General features: G+C 44.4%; 1 protein-coding gene across 1 annotated transcript; it reads left to right on the top strand.

Annotated features, from left to right (window-relative positions):
* Window positions 1-6806: 6806 nt before the first annotated feature.
* On the top strand, window positions 6807-19603 carry LOC103770235 (plastin-2-like; the record flags this gene model as incomplete). Its single annotated transcript, XM_008937489.1, has 8 exons — window positions 6807-6873; window positions 8514-8665; window positions 9375-9504; window positions 10778-10910; window positions 11482-11563; window positions 14467-14632; window positions 17745-17887; window positions 19486-19603. Coding segments are annotated over exons 1-8 (991 nt in total), but the record flags the coding sequence as incomplete, so codon positions are not given.
* Between the last annotated feature and the right edge of the window lie 257 nt (window positions 19604-19860).

Raw genomic sequence — 19860 nt, 5'->3', positions numbered from 1 at the left:
CTTGGAGCTGTTTGGCATTTTGGTGTGGTTTGAAAACCAGCTTTGGCCAAAAAAAAAAAAGGCAAAGTTAAAAAAACCAACCAACCAACCAACTGGAAAGCATTTGGGAATCAAAATATTCCTTTTTCTATGGAAAAAAATGGTTTGACTTTAAAGCTAGCTAGTCTTGGTGAAGGGATAGAAAAGATCAGTGAGCCAACCAAAAATGTAGTGTGCTGGATCATTTTTTTTTCTCTTTTAAGCAAAACTCTCCAGGCTCTGATTGAAAAATAATATGCACGTCTATGCTGTCCCCATGGTAGGATGTATCTGACAGAAAATAGACACAAAAGGAGAGTATAAGGGTTCACAGCTCTGCTTCTTCAGTGTCTTAATTTCCTTGAAGGATCAGCACTCCCTGCCACTGAGTGGTATATTGGCAAGACATCTCCATTTCTCTACAAACCCTGTGGATTCTCCTTTCCTGAGCCCCGTTGACTTAGAGCTGAGGCATCCCATTGACAAATAAGGTCCTTTATAAAAGGAAACATTAAGAAAATAACTCATGGTCCTCCCTGGGTTGCTTTCTAACAGTGATAAATGTCCTTGCTCTGTGATTCTTCAAACTGTATATGAAATAAAACCTGTGAAGTGCAACAGCTTAATAATTCTAGTGCCTGCAAACAGGGTGAGATCTTGCTGTTGCAGGCAACAGTCCTTCAAAGTGCCTCTGAGGCAAAGATTGTGATTTATTGTGGGCTAAATTGTGAATCTTTATCATGTTCCAGGGTGGAACTATTTGCCACAACTTCACAGAGACTCCTGTCTGTGTGTTATATGCTGATTTAAACAGCAGGATCCCACCCTGACTGAAGATGCTGCAATCCAAGCTGCACATTGCTAATAGAGGCAATTACACTTCTGTCTGCTTTAGAATTTAAACTTTAATTCACCATCTTTGAGGAGGTCAGAAAAAATTCTTACCCCTGTGTACATCTGTAGCTATTTAAATAGGAAATTAGTCACACCACTAAGTTCATAATTTGAAAAATGATTTTTTTTATTAATGACTTAATATGTTCAAGGATGTTGTCACTTGTGCCGACTCCTGTCTGTGTGTTATATGCTGATTTAAACAGCAGGATCCCACCCTGACTGAAGATGCTGCAATCCAAGCTGCACATTGCTAATAGAGGCAATTACACTTCTGTCTGCTTTAGAATTTAAACTTTAATTCACCATCTTTGAGGAGGTCAGAAAAAATTCTTACCCCTGTGTACATCTGTAGCTATTTAAATAGGAAAATAGTCACACCACTGAGTGCACCATTTGAAAAATGAAGATTTTTGTTTTTTATTAATGACTTAATATGTTCCAGGATGTTGTAACTTGTGCCTCTTAAAAGAGTTTTGAAATTCTTGTGTGAGAAATGTGTCTAATTAATTAAGGTTCAAAGCCTGATGGTGTTTGGTGATGCTGTCAGGCATGGTGAGTAGCTCCCTAGCTGAATAACTCACCAGCAAGGAAGAGACATGTGGAGTCTGGCTATCTGACATCATTAGCAGAAAAAAAAAACCCATTTGGCTGACAAAATGGCTTTGCCTGTTGTGTTTTTAGTAGAAGTTTGTTGCTGATGAGCACAAGATGAAACTTTGAAAATTGAGGAACTTCCAGGCCACACTGCTGTGGTTATTGCATTGATTCTTCTTTCAGCATGAGACCCACTGAATAATTTCTCTTTTTCTCACCCCTTCGGGTGACCAATGACAAAAACGTGTCTCCAGAAGGAAAAATATTTATCAGAGCAATAGATATTTATATGGATAGCAAATTTATTGGAGAAACTTCTCTTTTCTTGTCTCCTTCTCAGCCTTCCCATACTAGAGAAAGTCAGATGAGTGAGACACATAAAATTTGAACAGAAATGCATATGGACTTTTGTGGGGGACCCTTTGAGAGAATGGTAGAGGGGAATATTTCTGGGGCAGAATATACTATCAAGGATAGTTTGCTGAGTGACCAGGAATGAGGAGGGCCCCCAAGGGGCAAGAAGTATTGGACAAAAATCAAATATGTTCAAGATTCTCCCTCTTCTCCCAGATTTTTCCTGGCCTGCAAGATGCTTTAGACCTATCACAAGTGTTTCTGCACAATTCTGAGGCCACTTCTATAATTCCTGCCTGGTATTTATGCACTGGGGGGTGAGGGATTGCTGGTGGATCAGCTGGGAAGGAGAGGCTGATGCAGAAGACAGCTGGGGAAGTATTCCCCAACCCTTACAGAAAGCTGGGCGTTTGGAAATTGAATTTGTGGATGAGTAAAGAAAGAGGAAAAGAAAAGGAAATGGAGCTATGAGCTCTGAAAAAGTAAAATCAGAGTTTTGTGTGTGGAGGGGAACACACAATGTCTTACGTTGCCCCATCCAGCTCCAACAGCTGTGTTTTGCAACAGCACGTGCCTCCTGTTTCATCACTCTCAGAAAAACAAGCAACTTTGAAGAGAAGATAGCAGAAGAAATAGGGAAATTGATATATGACAGGGAAGACACGTGCAGCCCTTTATCTGCTCACTCCCCAACAGCCAGAGCAGTTCCTGGGCTATTAACGAAGTAAGTGTGTTAACAAAATAAGCCCCTGATGGTAAAAGGGAGTAAGTATTGGGGATTTATTTAAATTCCTTGAAACTAAACTCACTGTTAAGTCATTCTGTATTGTGAAAAGTAATGTTGCCCCATAAAATTTCCTTTTCTGGGGCAGGTACAATTTTATGGCTAGATTTAAAGTGCGTTGCCTTGCTCGCCATAAAGCTCAAACATCAGAGAAGTGGAGGAAAATACAAAACAAGGTAACTCTTTAATACAAGTCTGGGAAATCTTTAGATTCTAATGGCTTTGCCATTTATTATTGATATTGCACACTTTGCCAAGCATGACATCACCAGGCAAATCCTTTATGGCTTCAACTGAAAGAACATCAATATTGCTGGGGTTCAATTTAGCAATAATGTTCAGATTTGAGGCTATTTTAGTGCTTCCTTTACATCCCAGACTGAAAATAGGTTGTTATTAGATCTCTTAAAACATCAGTGCAACAGTAGATTCTTCTGAGGATAAGGTCAATGAAAAGGAGGCTTGTATTAAAAGGATGGCTGTGATGTGTTGGTTTGGAAATGACAGCAGGAGAGGGAGTGCTTCATACGGGCTCTTTTTATCTATTTTTATATCAGTTTGATACGATTCTCAGCAGCTTAGGTGAGGCCTTTTTCCCTTTTCTCTAGTAACCTGCAACTCAGCAGTGTTCTGGGGAGGAAGGAGTGTATTTGCACAACTTTGTTTTTGCTTTTGCAATGGCTGATGTGTGCTGTTTGGCAAACAGGAACGAAGTGTCACTTCCAGGCAGCGCGTACTCCAGACCTCCTGATGCCATCTAAAGCTCAGACTTTCTCAAGGAGTATTTTCTTTTCCTTCTGATTTTTTATTACCTTCCATTTCCTTCTTGTTGGCTGTTCCACCATCTCTCTTGCTCTGACCCATGGAGCTGTCTTGCCCTCCTCAACGTCCTGCCTCCACCTCTGAGCACGTGCTGACTTTCATTTGTCTCCTGTAAGCAGCTTCAATTCTTTCACTCATCTTGGACCATGTCTACATTCAAGATCCTTCCTCCTAGCAGCTGCTGACCTTCAAAATCTCATCTGTGCTGATAGCTGAGCTGTTTGCATCACTTGTTCCTCAGCCTCCCCTCCCTCTTCCCATACCTGCCCCCTGCCCAGCTTTTATCCTTGCTTCTTGCTGTACATCTCTCTGCTATTCCCTTTAAAGGAGCTGTTTCATTTTTTCCATATTCCCCATCATCTCCCTGTTTTCTTCTCTGCTTTGAGACCCTTCTCTGCATTTTTTAACTTGCTTCTCTCTGGTCACACTGATTTTGCAGATGGTTTGGAGCAGGGCAGTGCACTGTATGCTTGCAGTGCTTTGTGGCTTATCAGGAATCAGACTATTCACCCAAAGTATTTTCAGTTTACAGTGAGGATGGGGAAATGCTGCAAGTGCATTAATTAAGAAATGCATAATTAGAAGCAAATTACTCTGTGCTTGGCTGATAAATCAGAAGGAAAATATTGGTCCTGACCTCCCCACCATTATCCAGAACATTTTATGCTTCTGTGTGCCTAAATATAATAATTTATTTTAATGATCTAAGCAAAATAAGCAATTTATATCCTGAAAAGTAGCTTTTTGAAGGTGTATTTTTTCCTTTTTGCTGTGTGTTGATAAACCTTTGGACTTTTACTCTCCTAATTTCCCTATGTTTTGGTTTTTTTTCTGCTTGAACAACTAAAAAAATTATAGCTATTTTCAGTTGGGAATAACTCTGAAACCTTTCCTCTGAAAATCATGATTTTGATTAACTGAGTGTAAATTTGAAGGCTTTTGTGCATTGCAAAGAGGCTTCTGGCTGTAGGTGAGCCTAGAATACCCACAGGGAAGATTTTCAGCTCTTTGCTTGACTTTATTGCAGCTCCTTGCCAAAACTGGGACTGGAGGTAATCCTGAAACTCGGGTGTGTGTCGTAGTGGGCAGTGATGACACCTCCAGCACTCAAATCCAACTCCTCCTCAGGTGACCAAGGACCAGTTCTGGCTCTTGCTGCAGAGATTCATCTCATTTCTTGGCTAAGTGTAGCCTCCTTTGCAACAGAGTGGATAATATTGACCAAAAAGAGATGTGATAGGGGTTAATTACAGCAAAGCTCTTTGCCCTATTATGTATTATTAGTATAAATGCCCACCCACATCAACATATGTACTATGAATAGGATTCTCTGTATTTAACAGATGAGTTACCAATCAGAGGCTTTTTATGCAATGAAGAAAAGTCCATTTTCTGTTGGTGATAATTTTTACTTAAGCTTCTAAGACTCTTTGCAGCAGTAATGTGCACCACAATACCCTGTGGTGTTTCTTAGCCATTAAAATCCAGAACAGTCCTAATCCTATTAAAAGCTGCCTCACAAATGATATTGCTTGCTCAAGGAGCTGGACTGGAAGGGATGATTTTGCAGTGGAATATGAATTTTTCTTGCTGATAGTGTAAGAATTTCATTTGTCCAGGTGCATTTCAGGTAACCCACATGTTACAAACCCACACAGCAGAAAAAGAGAGGTAGTGAGGAATCAGAAGCCTTTAAAGATATCAGGATGAAGGAGGAAGACTAGGGAGCTAATTTTATCCCTAGTATACCTAACCCACATTGCTAGTGGGTCAAATGGATTTTTACAGGTAATCTTTGAAAGTGTGGTGGTTAGAACCACTTTGAATATTAAATTAGTATTTTAATAGCAATCACCAGCTGCATTGTGCTGAAAACTCCACAGAGGTTCTTGTGCCTCAAGGGCAACTGCATTATGGGCTATGTTGCATTTCTCTACTTAGGAAGGTTGGAGTGAATGAGCAGCTTTTTCCCTGGAAGCTGCCCTTTTACCCTAAAATCACAGGAATGAGGCAGACAGAGGGTGCATGATATTACAAGGAGACAGCAGACCCAAAAAAAAGAGCCAACCACATGAGATTGCCTCTGGGCTACTTCAAAGCCATGTCCCTGGTGGTTTTTACAGGCACAAGAAATCAATGCCTGAGTTGAGGAGAGCATTAAATCTGAAGCCCACGTTGTCTGTACACAACTCTGTGTCTTGGTAGAGGGCTATAGCAAATCTGTCATTTAAAAATCATCCTTGTCTACCTTTCTGTGAAGTTTGGAATCCTCCTGGATGCTCTGTTTACTCTGGGAATGAGGTATTTCTGATTTTTATTTGTTGTTTCCTCATTTGTACAGTGTAGCTACAGCAACCACTTCCCAGGATCAACTCAGGTTTCTCTTCTGTTCTGTTTAAATAGTTGTTTGGTTAATTAATACTTAAAGAGACATAGGACACTGGAGTCATCCTCACAAATATAGAATAATAGAGAGTCTGTCTCCTGAGCAGTTTTCTCCTGAATAGATTCAGGAGACAGTAGGTGCATGAAAAAGCAGAGGGGTGTAGTGTGCATCTTCTAGTGGTGTATTAAATGATGTGATAAATGTGAGTAAACTTTCCCATTCTGATTGTTAAGAAAGGTGCCTAGAAAGAGAAAGTCTAATCCTCCCTCCTGCTTTATATCTTTGATGAGAGGATGCAAAAAAAACCCCTCCTTCCAGCCACTCATTCTTACAGTGCCACCCAACCTCAGGCACTAACCTTGGGGGGCAAGTCCCTAAACTCTCCCCATGGCCAGGAGGGGAAGCAGCCCTCTGGGAAACCCACCCTGGTGCTCTGAACACCTTGTGAAGGAGCTTCTCTTCATCCACCCTGTAAGAGTGACCAGCCTCCTCCTCAGGGACTCAAAGGTAGGGGGTGGAAATGTCCTCCAGGGCTCTGTCACCAACCCAGGGTCCCACAGGCAGCTCCTCTGCCAGAGCTGCTGAAGATGCAAGTGGTGAATCACATTTCAAAAGGGGAATAACAAGAACCAGCACGAATTTGTCCATGTTCTCCATGAGAAATGAGAGTTAGTGGAGGTAGGATTTCATGCCAATTAAATTAAAACAGTTGGGATTTTGAGCAGAACCTGGCACAACAACAGGAGGGACATGGGTGTGTGTCTCCTGGTTGTCTTCCTTTATTTGGGGCTGCAGAGAGGAGCTGGGTTTTCAGCTATGGGGAGCTGCTGCAAGACAGAAAATCCCAGTGAACCCCCCTCTGTTTCATCCTGGTTACAAACCCCAAAAGGCACCAGATAGATAGAAACAAATGCTTTCTCCTTGCAGACCTGCCCCTCAGAGCAATAAGACATGGCATCCCCAGCACACTTCTCAGAGGAGGAGGTGGCAGAGCTACAAGAGGCTTTCAGCAAAGTCGGTGAGTACAGCCCACAGGCCAGACCCTGCAGCAGGGGGAAGCTGGAGAGCTCTTTTCTCAGGTGCTGACCAGCCATGAAGGAAATGGAACTGCTGTGTCACAAACCACAGATGAAACCACCTCAGCTCGCTGCAGAGAGCAGCCTCTTACCCCAGGGAGATAGCAGGGCAGCAAGCAGCAAGGTTGGAGAAATAACCTCAAAAGCTGTACAGAAATACCACATTGGAAATGCTCTCCAGTGTTTTCCTAAAAATGCTGTTTGTTCCTCACTAATTGTTTGGAAGGCAAAAAGGGTTTATTTAACAGAAATTGAATACTCCCTCTGGGGAGGAAGAGTCTGGAGAGGACAAATGAGCCAATGGCTACAAAATTGGTAGTCCCTTGACTATGACCTTTCAAGCCCTCTATATTTTTAAAGTATGTTCCAAGACTTTAAAGGTCTCATCTGATTTCTCTTTTATAGTCATGCATACCCGTCGCTGTCTACCCAAATTCTAAGAAAGGTCCTTGTGCTTCTCACAGCTCACTGAACTTCCTGGCAGATCTGTCAGCCTGGCTGGGTTAGGGGTTCATCAGTTGTCTTTGCTTTGATTTCTGAGCCCACGACAGCCCAGGCTGGCAACCTGAAACATCTGGTCAGTGCCACACACCCGTGGCACTGCTAAGGCAAACCCTGGGAGGAATCTTTTGTTCCTCTCCCAGACATTTCCTCTCCAGATCCTTTTGTTGTATGCCTTCAGAAATGTTCTTTGCCAGCTGTGTGAATCTTTTGCTGAAAGCTGGATGCCCGTTTGCAGCCTGCAACAAGTGACTCACATTGCACCTCACCACACAGGAAACCAGCACAGGCTGCTCTGAGCTCACCTCAGCCTCTGAGCTGGGAGAAAAGAGCTGCAAAGCAAGACACACACAGATCTGTAAGCACCAAATAGTAATATAGAGCTATATCCATAGCTGTGTACATGACCATAATGTTTTAACAGCAGCTCTGCATGGGATAGATTCACTTTCCCTTTTTTATCTGTGGAGATTATCACAAACTGGTGGAGAAAGGATTATTTAACCTGCACTGGTGCTCTCTAAATCCTACCCCAGATCTTGCAACAGGCTCAGCAGCAACATCTGTGTTAGCACCACTGCAGAGAAACACTCAAGGTTTTATTTTATTTTATGATGACCATTCCAAGCCTCTAAACTCATGACTCCTGATGACACTAGGTGCAGAAAACAGGCCAAAATCACAAGTTATATCTATGGATAGATGCTTGTGTAAGGTGTAACTCTGCACTGCACCAAATCCATTCTCTTCAGCTGTTCTGTAGACAGGATACTGCCTCTATAAATCATTTCTGTCTAAATGTAAACCTCAGGAAGTCAATTCTATCCATCTGAGCATAGCTTTGTTAAGATATTACTCTCTGCCTAAAACCTAAATTCATCCCTGTGAGTTCTTGTCCTATGGTGGCTGTAATTTTTCTTCAGTATGAACGACACCAGAGTGGTTGAAAATACTGGATTTCAGGATAACCAATCTATATTTAGTGTACCCTTCTGCAGGTAAAGCAAAGCCAACAACCTTTCTGGGCATAAAATTTCATGGGGCTGCTAGAGAAACTAAATCTCTGCTTTGATCTTTGCAGACATCAGTGGGAATGGCTTCATCCACGCCAACGACTTGACAGACGTGCTGAAGGCAGCCAACCTCCCCCTCCCAGGGTATAAAGCCAGAGAACTCATTCAGAATTTGACAACCACAGGGGATGGCAGGATCAGTTTTGATGAATTTATTTCTGTAAGTAAGATGTTATCTACTTTAGTAAGTAAGATGCCAGGCAGGCTGCTGAAGGTGGTCCCCGTGGCATGGCAAAGGCACAAGCACAGGGTCTCATGGGCTCCTGGTTAATCCTCTTTGCTGGAAAAGAGGAGAGCAGGAGGCAACAGAATTAGAAATCCTGCAATTAACAGGGGCAAGTTACAGGAATGCAGCTGTGTATTAAACAGCCTTACTATCTTTCAGTTCTGTTGAGGAATTTTTTCAGCTATAAGCTGCAGAAAGATTATATTCTGGCTAGATGGTTATGAAAAATTTCAGCAGATTGAAACTGAAAACTTGATGGGACATTTTTTTCCTATTAAAAACCTTCTTTTTCCAGTCTGAGCTGAGACAAAAGCCAGTGCCAAAATAATGGAATTTCCCTTTGGATGGAGGAACAGATTTTCACTCCTCCTTTCTTGAAACTCCAGCTGTTCAAGGCCTCACTCCTGCACATTTTACCTCTGGGGTTTCATTGTTTGTTACTCAGCTGGTCGTTCTTAACTACTCTGAGACCATCAGAGCTGTGTGTGATCCTCTTTGGCCACAGCAGATGCACAGAAACCCCCTGACTAATACACCAAGTGGGCTTCCCTCTGTCTGAAGCAGAGAGGACTTGTCTCCTGGCCCAAGAGCTCCCTGGTTTAGCTCGATCTAATTCTTCAAAATTGTCTCTTGTGCTTGAAAGATTTTCCAAAACCTGAAGAGTGATGATGTTGCTAAGTCCTTCCGAAAACAAATCAACAAAAAGGAGGGGATCTGTGCCATTGGTGGGACCTCTGAGCAGTCCAGTGCTGGGACACAGCACTCCTACTCAGGTAGGTACAGCTGTCCCACACACACAGCAGCTAGCAACATGTGTTTTTGGAGGTCACCTGCACCATATCTTGGTACAAAACCAGGTTCTCTGGCCTCACTGAGCTCCAGTGGCTGTTCAGGTGAGGCTGGTGCAAGGCAAAGGGTTGTGAAGGTGACAAAGCACCAGAGCAAGGTCTTCATCACAAATAGTGTGAGGCTGTTTATGGGGGTGGACAGAGCTGTGGCTGTGGGAGGAACCTCCAGCTCCTCTCACCTTAAATGCATGGGGGTTCTTCTGGAGAACAGGCTCCTGGCATGGCTGCAGGAGCACAAAGTCTGGCCCCTTGCTGTCCCTGCTCACCAGTGAAGCAAGGCATGAGTTCCCTGCTGTCACCAACCCATCTCCTTGTACCTTTTAGTCTGGGAGACTCTCTGTAAACTCCCCTGCAACCAAATGGTTCCTGACCTTTATCTAAAGAGGGCACAACCCCATCAAGGCTTTTCTGCCAATGTGTTTCTTCCAGCTGGAAGTTTGGGGCAGCCCTGGTTGCTTCTGCTGCCTCTTGGGCACAGCCCTCTCTGAAGCTGCTCCACAGGGAAGAGATCCCACCCGTGGCTGTCTTCTCCAGGGGCAAGGGTGGGGAAATGACCCTCTCTGATGAAGGGAGCACAGAGGATGCTTCTCAATCCACCTCATCTCTGAGGACACCTTCTCTGAGCTCTTGGGGGTGGTGTGAGCTGCTCCTAGCACAGAATAGCTCCATTACAGCTTGGTTGGACTAGAGGGAAGGTTCTCCCATTGCCCTCTGGATGCTCCTTGTCAGGGTCCAGTCTTGGCCAGGCTCTTCTAGACACCCCACACGTGGAGGATGTAATGTCCAATACAGAATTGAATTATATGAACTTGATGTGGGGTTTCCATTGAACAGAGAGATACAACAACACCTTCAAATTATCATGCAAGTGCAAATGACATTTAGCTGAGCATGGCAACTGCAGCCTACACTTGAATCCCCTGGACTTCAGCACCAGCCTCTGTAGTATGCTTGCCTTCATGACACTGGGAAACCCCACCAGTGAGGAGGAGTATGGAAGGAGTATTAACCAGCTCAAGCCCATGGCTACCTTCAGCTCATTTGCCCATCTCCTCAGAGTCTTCTTCCCTTGTAAGGGGTTTGTTGATCAACAAACACTGGTGGGAGAGTCTTCTCCCCCAAAAGTTCTGCCTTTGTAAGTAAAATAACGGTGGGGGTATTGACCAGCAAACTGATGGATTTGGTGTTGTGTCCACAGAGGAAGAAAAATATGCCTTTGTCAACTGGATTAATAAAGCCCTTGAGAGGGACCCTGACTGTAAGCACGTGGTCCCAATGAATCCAGAAACAGATGACCTCTTCCAGGCAGTTGGAGATGGCATAGTGCTCTGGTGAGTGACACCCATCTTCCTCAGAACTGGCTCTGCAGAAACTCACATCTCTGCTGAGATGGAAGCTGCTGGCTTTACATGAAGCTCATGAATATTTGCAGGGCCTTAATAATGCTGGTGTGTTTGCTTCTTTTATCATTAAAAATATAAAGCTTCTTTCCTGTTAAATGAGAGGGTTTGTTGGGGGTTTTTTTGCCTCTGGATCCTTGCAATAAAATGAAGGCAAGGAAATCTGAGGAGTTACTTGGTTTTATTCTTGTCCAAGGACTTTTGGGGGTTCACAAGGAGCAGCACAAGACAGTGAGTGACAGAAATCTTCTGCACAGTGAACTCCTCTCCCAGCTTGTGGCCTCACATCTATAGAACAATCTGGATATGACCCTAAATACTGACTCAAGTGTTGTGTGTGTGCCTCTGTGAGCACGTGTGAAAACAGAGGCTGACTCTATCTGTTCAGGAATTCTCCAGCTCTTTGACCTGTCCTGTGATGTAGTGACCAAAGCTCTATCTGTATTTTGTGCACACACAGCTAGCAGTGTATTTCTTATTGATTTTTTCCTTTTATTTCCAGTAAGATGATCAACTTCTCAGTGCCAGATACCATCGATGAGAGAACAATCAACAAAAAGAAACTCACACCCTTCACAATACAGGTACTAAAATACAACAAGATTCTTTGTTTTGCCTCTTAGGATGCTTTGATAATTTGATCCTCTAAGGTGCTTTGATGCTTTACTGTGGTCCTGCCCAACACAAATCAGGCAAAGGTGTTTGTGGCAAAGTGAGATGTTAATCCACATCATAAAAAAGTAAAGATTGACATTTCTGTTTCTTTCCAAACTTATGAGCCCTCTGACCAAACAATCTGTGTTTGCCTGTGCACATAACCCAATGTCCAGTGTTTCCTAAGTCAAAGTTTTAGATATTTGGGTGGTAGGTGCCCTAGGAATTCAAGAGCAAGTAGATAATATGGTGACCAGTTCCAGTTGGAGTAGCTCTCAGAAGGCTGAACCCCACCTCCAAGGTCACACAGGCATGGCCATGGACTCCAAAAATTCACAGCTGCTGTGTTGTAGTCACAGAATCCTAGACTCCTTTAGGTTGGAAGAGACCTCCAAGATCATCAAGTCCAACCATTGAGCCATTAGGGCTCTAAAGTCCTCTGCTCAAACAGAATCAGAATCTGTCAGGGCTGGAAGGGACCCCAAGGATCCCCCAGTTCCAACCCCCCTGCCATGAGCAGGGACACCTCCCACTAGATCAGGCTGCCCAGAGCCTCCTCCAGCCTGGCCTTCAAGACCCCCAGGGATGGGGCCTCCACCACCAGTCTGATGTCCTCACCAGACCCCTGAGATGGGACTGTAGCCTTTGCCTGCCTTTCACAATCTGCCATTTCACCTGAAATACTGAATCACTTCTTTATTTCTATTATGTGCACATGTGTATGATGTAAAAATGGGACAAAAAAGCTGATTTCCACCCATTTAAAGTTTATGATGTTTCTCACACAGCAGAAGGTAGGGAGAGTTTTTTTATATGAACAACATCTCTGTGTCTGGGGACAGAATATAAACAGATTTATGGAACAGGTATGAGCCTAACCCAGTTTAACCCTCAGCTGCTCTGATCTGATGGAACATTAGCCTCAGAAGCCATTACCTTGAGTTTTTATGCTGTGTACAACATTTTTCAGCCCTAATCATTTTGGTCAGCACCATAGCTTGGTGAGGCAGCTCTGATCAATTCCTGTCACACACAGACAGGATTGGATCAATACAGCTTCCACTTTGACTTCACCCTTTTACAGCTGTCTGGTAGAGAAAAGGTAATTAATTTGAAATGCTCTAATTTTTCTAGCTTATGAGAGCTTACACTGTCTCTCTCTGCATTTTGCATCTAATGGAATCTCTGTCATGCCAGCTGTGATGAAATTCATGGGAAAAATTGTCAATCTGTGTGATAAATTATATTTTCCAGGCTGTATTTACCCTCTTCTTTACCAAGCCACCTTTCTGAACAGTGCAGACCTGTGGGTCAGATTTTCTTACACCCTTTGCTTTAAATTGGAAGTGGTGAAAGACCACACTGATCCTGAACCATCACTTTGCTTCTGCCCCTCCCTGTGAATCACAGAATCCCTCTGCTCCCACTGCACACTCCCAAACCAGAGATCCAAAGTTCAAAAAAGAGAAAACATCCAGGTTTGACCAGCTCTGACCCTGGCTGGACTGCAAGGTTAAAAACTCAACAGCTTTATTCCTACTCATTCCTCTGACCCTGGGATTCCTTTTTGGAGACATTGCCACCAAGGAACATGTTTGTACCTTAGGTGCCAGGGTTTCTTGCCTAGTGCTTAGGGAGAGTGGAGCCTGGAAGAGCTGCCAGCCAGTTGGGATGTGGGTCCCTCCTTCCTCCATCTGTCTGTGCATTAGCTCCAGGGAGAACCTGCCTCTCAGCATCAGGATGGAGCCAGGACCTCACTGGGAGTGCAGATGTGTGCTCTGAGCTCCAGTGGCTCGTGCTGTGGTGTCTTCCCCTTTTGCCAAACAGCTCCTCTCTGTCTTCAGGCTGGGCCCCAAAGCTCAGCTGGAATTCCAGGAGATTCTCTGTCCCCCTGCTCCCCGTGGTCAGAGCTGCCCTGGGCTGCATCTGAAGCAGTGTGGGCAGCAGGTTGAGGGAGGCGATTCTCCCCATCAGCTTTCTTCTGGTGAGACCCCACCTGGAGTGCTCTGTCCAGCTATGGTGTCCTCAGCACAAGACATGGACTTGTTAGAGCAGGTCCAGAGGAGGGCCACAAAAATGGTCAAAGGGCTGGAGCACCTCTCCTATAGAGGCTGAGAGAGTTGGGGTTGTTCTGCCTGGAGAAGAAAAAGCTCCAGGGAGACCTCATTGGAACCTTTCAATACCTAAAGGGGGCTTCTAAGAAAGTTGGGGAGAGTCTTTTTAACAGGGGCTGTTGCAATAGGACAAGAGGTAATGGTTTTAAACTAAAAGAATTAGACTAAACTAAAAGATTTAGACTAGATATAAGGAAGAATTTTTTTACACTGAGGGTGGTGAAACGTTGACCCAGGTTGCCCAGAGAGGTGGTAGATTCTCCATCCCTGGAAACATTCAAGATGAGGTTGGCCAGGGCTCTGAGCAACCTCATGTGGTTGAGGATGTCCCTGCTCAGTGCAGGGACGTTGGACTAGATGACCTTGAAAGGTCCCTTCCAACCCAAACTCTTCTAGGATTCTATCATCATCTTTTCAGTCAGATCTGAGGCAAGGAGATCGTGTAGTTCTTAGACTACACTGTCTGACAAGAGGCTCCATTCCTGGAAACATCCAAAGTCATGTTGGACTGGGCTCTGCAGCAACATGATCTAGTTGAAGATGTCCCTGCTCACTGCAGTGGGTTGGACTAGATGACCTCTTCCAACCCAACCTCCTCTAGGAGTCTATGTACATGAATGCATTCACAGTGAAGCTGCTCACAGGTTTCACTCTTTTGGCTGTGCTCCCTTCCTGCATCCTCAGCTCTCCAGGTACTGGAAGTTCTCTTCTTTTCCTAGGAAAATCTGAACCTGGCTCTGAACTCTGCTTCAGCCATTGGGTGCCACGTTGTGAACATTGGAGCTGAAGACCTAAAAGAAGGGAAACCTTACCTGGTTTTGGGTCTTTTATGGCAAGTCATCAAGATTGGACTCTTTGCTGACATAGAGATCAGCAGAAATGAAGGTATGTATGGCACTTTGTTTCAGTGCTCTGTTGTTTCCAGTGGACAGTTTTTAGGACAAAGTTCTTCTTAAAAAAAAAGAACTTTCTTTGTGCAATCAGAGTTATAGCAACACAGAATCATTTAGGCTGTGAGGAACCTCTGGAGGTCCACCCTAGATGTTCAACCATCCAGTTACCTACTTCCCAGTCTCATGCTGAGATGATGTTTGCTCAGGGCCTTTTCTGGGTACCCTCTTCCAGAGCTCCACCACTCTTCCTAGGATATTTTTTTCTTGTCTCTGGTTGGAATTTCCCTTCCTGCACCTTGTAACTCCTCATCCTTTTGTTGTGCAGGCTGAGAAGACACAGGTCTGGCAGCTCTGGTATTGTTGGAGGACAATACTTGTTCCCCTCTCACACCTCTTTCCACACTAAACAAACATAGTTTTCTCCCCTGCTTCTCATCCATCCTTTCCTCCAGCTCAACCATCTTGGTCTCCCTCCCTTCAGCTTGCTGTAGTTTGTCAATGTTTCTCTTGTACTGGGGAGCCCCAGCCTGGACCCAGCACTCCAGCTGGCTCTCACCAGTGCCAAAAATTCTCCCTGAAACAGCTCCAGCATGAGGCTGGGGGTGTGTAGGTGGAGGCCACACAACACCTCACCTTGCTGCTTGGTTCCCTCTGCCTCTGGAGAGCTCACTTCACCACCAGTGACCCTTCTGTCCTCCAGTTACCACCCAGCTATTACCTTCAGTGCTTCAGACCCTGCTCATTTCTACTCCTGCCATAGCCAGAGCCTCCAGTTCCCATTCATTTGTAGCTACCCTTACCCTGCTCAATAGATATTTATTTTTCCCTCTCTGTTTTTTTCTCTGTCACCTCTCATCTCAGAGCTGTTTGTCAGGGTGGACAAGCCAGGAGAGTGTTGATTTCTTTTCAGAGCCTCTCTTTCCTTGATAGCCCTTCTCAGCAACTGCTCCAGGTGAAATTCCCCTTTTTTGGAGTATGGACACTGCATTTCCAGTGAGCTCTTAGAAGCACATGGAATAAATCAAGGCAATAATACACCCCAACCTCTATGGGAAATACCTGGGGTGCACTAACAGCACCTTTGGTTTTCCCTGGTGCCCTGATTCAGCTAGGACAGGGTTAATTTTCACAGAAACTGGAGTGAGGGCACAGCCAGGATAGGCAACCAAAGGAGCTGGTAGATGATTTGGGTCTGTCCTGAGCCCATGCCTGTGCCCCAGGGGCCAGGGGGGCTGCCTGGGCTCCAGTGGGGGGCTGCCTGGGCTGGGCTCAGGGGCAGCACTTTGTTCTGTACCACTCATTGTGTGTGTTCCCTCGTTGCTGTTCCTGTTGTTACTTCTTTTGTGCTGTATTAAATTCTCCTCATCTGAACCCCTGGGGTTTGGGGTTTTTTTTCCTCTCCCTGCTCTCCTCCCTGCCTGGGGATGGGGGTGAGGGAGCAGGCACGTGGTGTCCAGCTCTAAACCACCACCCTTGGTCCCATCAGGTGGTGGTTCAGAGTAGCTCAGAAGACATCTAATACACTGGAGTTGTTTATAGCCTCTGTTGGTGTAAGCTTTTAGCTAAAAGCAGTTATTAATTCCCTAGTGAATGTCTTTGAACACGACACCATTAAATTACATTCCATTTCTTTACTGTTATCTGATTCTTTCTCTCTGATTTTTTCATCATCCTCTGTATTCACTGTGCCACCTAGTGAACATCAGCATCAAATTTTTAGCACGTTGCTAGTACTTGTGCCAACATAACTGATGCAAAAAAACCCCAGAAAACATTAATCCAAAGATCAATCCACGATCAGCTCCACAAGAATCCTTCTTCCAGCCTACTTATCTCAGGGTTAACATCATTCTGTTCATAAAATCTACTGAAAAATGCTTCTATTATCCCCTTCTGGTTCAATTTAACCCCATAAAATCCTATATCAATTATCTGTGGGACTCCAGATCCAGTAGATCTCCACAGTTTTGTGTAGCAAATCCATGTTTCTCCAAGGATTGACTACAGATATGAGGAGCTCACAGTGGTGGGACACACTCTCCCTTGGTATCACATCAACCATGAGTTTCCATACTCTTAGTTGTACTTTTATGAACATAACTATGTTAATTTTTCTATATAAATAAGGCATCAACCCCCATTGAGAGGTGAGTTGATGCTGCTGACCCATAAACCCATGAGTTCACGTGGAAGTTTTTCAGACTACCTGTGTGGGTTCAGTTTCAGCATGAAGGTCACTGAGATTTCTTTCATCTAAGATGCATGAAAGGCTCTGTTAATCTTTTCACTCCCATCTTTTCCCTTCATCTAGCTCTGAAGCCCTCAGCACAGGAAAGACATGGACCCCTTGGAGTCCAGCTGCAGGTCCAGAGGAGGCCCACAAAAATGGTCAGAGGGCTGGAGCACCTCTCCTATAGAGGCTGAGAGAGTTGGGGTTGTTCTGCCTGGAGAAGAAAAAGCTCCAGGGAGACCTTATTGGAACCTTTCAAGACTTAAAGGGGGTTTCTAAGAAAGTTGGGGAGAGTCTTTTTAGCAGGGCCTGTTGCAATAGGACAAGAGGTAATGGTTTTAAACTAAAAGAAGGTAGATTTAGACTAGATATAAGGAAGAATTTTTTTACACTGAGGGTGGTGAAACGTTGACCCAGGTTGCCCAGAGAGGTGGTAGATTCTCCATCCCTGGAAACATTCAAGATGAGGTTGGCCAGGGCTCTGAGCAACCTCATCTGGTTGAGGATGTCCCTGCTCAGTGCAGGGACGTTGGACTAGATGACCTTGAAAGGTCCCTTCCAACCCAAACTCTTCTAGGATTCTATCATCATCTTTTCAATCAGATCTGAGGCAAGGAGATCGTGTAGTTCTTAGACTACACTGTCTTCTATATGATCCACTACTAGATCTGTAACATCCTTGTCCTCATTTTATTGATGACACCCTTTTGCTGTCTGTGTTCTCTGTCACCATAACTCAGCTTGAATTTTGGCAACACTTGGTCACTCACTTTTAGAAACTACCTTAGCAAAAGGTGTAAGAGAGAAAATAATGATACATTCTCCTCTAGAAGGATTCCCAATGCCATTATTTTTTCTTCTTTCCCCTGCTTAGCCTTGATTGCTCTTCTGAGAGAAGGAGAAAGCCTGGAGGATCTGATGAAGTTGTCTCCAGAAGAACTGCTGCTGAGGTGGGCAAACTACCACCTGGAGAATGCAGGGTGCAACAAAGTCAACAACTTCAGCACAGACATCAAGGTATGAGAAACACTGACCAACAACAGCAAAACAGCAGCTCCATACCCAAATCCCTGCCCTCCAAACAGGGATGATACAGCTAGATGTGGAGGCACTCACAGAGATGCTTCATATTTCACAGATTTGGAACTCCAAGGGCTTGGGGGTGCAGATTTCATCAGAGCTTTCTCTGGAGGACCTTCATTCTTCTCAGACAGCTGTGTTGGAACCTCAGTGGTGCACACTGATGAGTTTCAAAGACTAAAAGCTACCCTGTGAGGGCCACCCAGCCTCCCAGGGCTGTAGGGGGGGTATCTGAGAGGGAGTCTGAGCTTCCAGGGCAGGCAGGGGCTGGCCAGGACACCAGCCTCACCAACCAGGACCCAACCTGCCCACGCCCAGTATAGCACTGGAAAAGCTCCACTCCAGAGGTGCCTGGTTGTAGGCTTCACCAGGGACCAAAGCAGGAGAAGTCATTTACTGTGACTCCTCTGACACACAGAAAAATACCCCAGAGAAGGCAACAGGAGAGTCTGAGAGTCACAGTCAACTTTATTATAACAGATTTTTGATGGGCTGGGTGAAGGTGACTGGAGAATATCCATGGGAAGGGAAGGGAATAAAGTCTTTCCCATCTTTCTCTCTGAGAGGACTATCATGTAATCAATTAAATCCTGTCTGCAGTTGAAAGATAAATTGCACTTGCCATCTTCAGTTGGAAAATAAGTTGCATGTTTGCCTCTAAGAGGCCAAGACTTCAGCTCTTACAGCCATTCTCTCATTAAGTGTCTCCCCACCTCACTCTTTAAATAAACAACCACCTTCTAGATATGGTGGGTAACATTGTATATGAGTGAGATTTAAAATAATTCAATCTGCTTTATATTTAGAAGGGGATTAGTTGGGTTAGTCAAGTCTCTAGACACTGACATGTGCTTTATTTTCATCTCTTAGAAGTGAGATTTCTAAAGTGAGATGAATATTTTCCACATGTGGAAGCAACATTAAATTTCACAAAAGATTAAAGACACAACATGTTAAATCTTTGCCTTGTTCTTGCCCCTTTTGCCTGAAAAAATGCTGATACTGTTGTCAGTTTTAACTCCTGTCCTTGTAAACTCTGCTTTCTCTTCCACAACTGCTCCAGCGTTGCTTTGAAACCTGCTTTAAACATCTGCTTTCTCCTTCTTTTCTTTTATTAAATGCTCAGCAGCCTGACTTCTACAGCATTATCAAGGTATGCACTTCCCCCTCTCTGATTTAATGTCCAGATTAAGCTAAATCCCAACAGCTTTTTGTTGATACTGGGTTTTTTGTAGACACAACACACAGCATTTTGTCTCCTGTGTTCAGCATTCTGCAGCCATTGGCTGAGGGAAGACACAGACCTGGCTCATACAGCCTGGTAGGAACTGATCAGTGCTTCCAGCTTAATTAATTTAATGACGTAGTGCAGTAACTGATGTAATAAAGATGAAGCATGCAGGCATGCTCAGGGAAGCACTGGCACCCAGGATGTAATAAAGATGAAGCATGCAGGCACACTGCTCAGGGAAGCACTGGCACCCAAAACCTGAGCTTTAGATTCATTTTTCCTCCCTTTCATGTCTCTGCCACAGGACTCGAGAGCTTATTACCACTTGCTGGACCAGGTTGCCCCCAAGGGAGATGAAGAAGGCATTCCAGCCATCACCATTGACATGTCAGGATTAAGGGTAAGATGGGATAAGTTTAGAGGCAATGCCTCTATGAAACCACGTGGTTTACCTTCCATTAGATACTAGTGCTGAAACTTTACCCAGCACTGGATTTACCTTTCATATAGATGTTTTAGCAGAGGAGTTTTGAGCCCTAATGGCTCCATGGTTGGTCTTGATGACCTTAAAGGTCCCTTCCAACCTAAAGGATTCTATGATTCTATGATTATTGCTGAAACTTTACCAAGCACTAGATTTACCTTCCATTAAATATTGGTGCTGAAACTTTACCAAGCA

The sequence above is a fragment of the Merops nubicus genome, unplaced genomic scaffold, assembly GCF_000691845.1.
Source record: "Merops nubicus isolate BGI_N331 unplaced genomic scaffold, ASM69184v1 scaffold14993, whole genome shotgun sequence".
NCBI lineage: Eukaryota > Metazoa > Chordata > Aves > Coraciiformes > Meropidae > Merops > Merops nubicus.
Note: the sequence above shows the minus strand (reverse complement) of the source record. Positions and strands in the feature narration are given on the sequence as shown.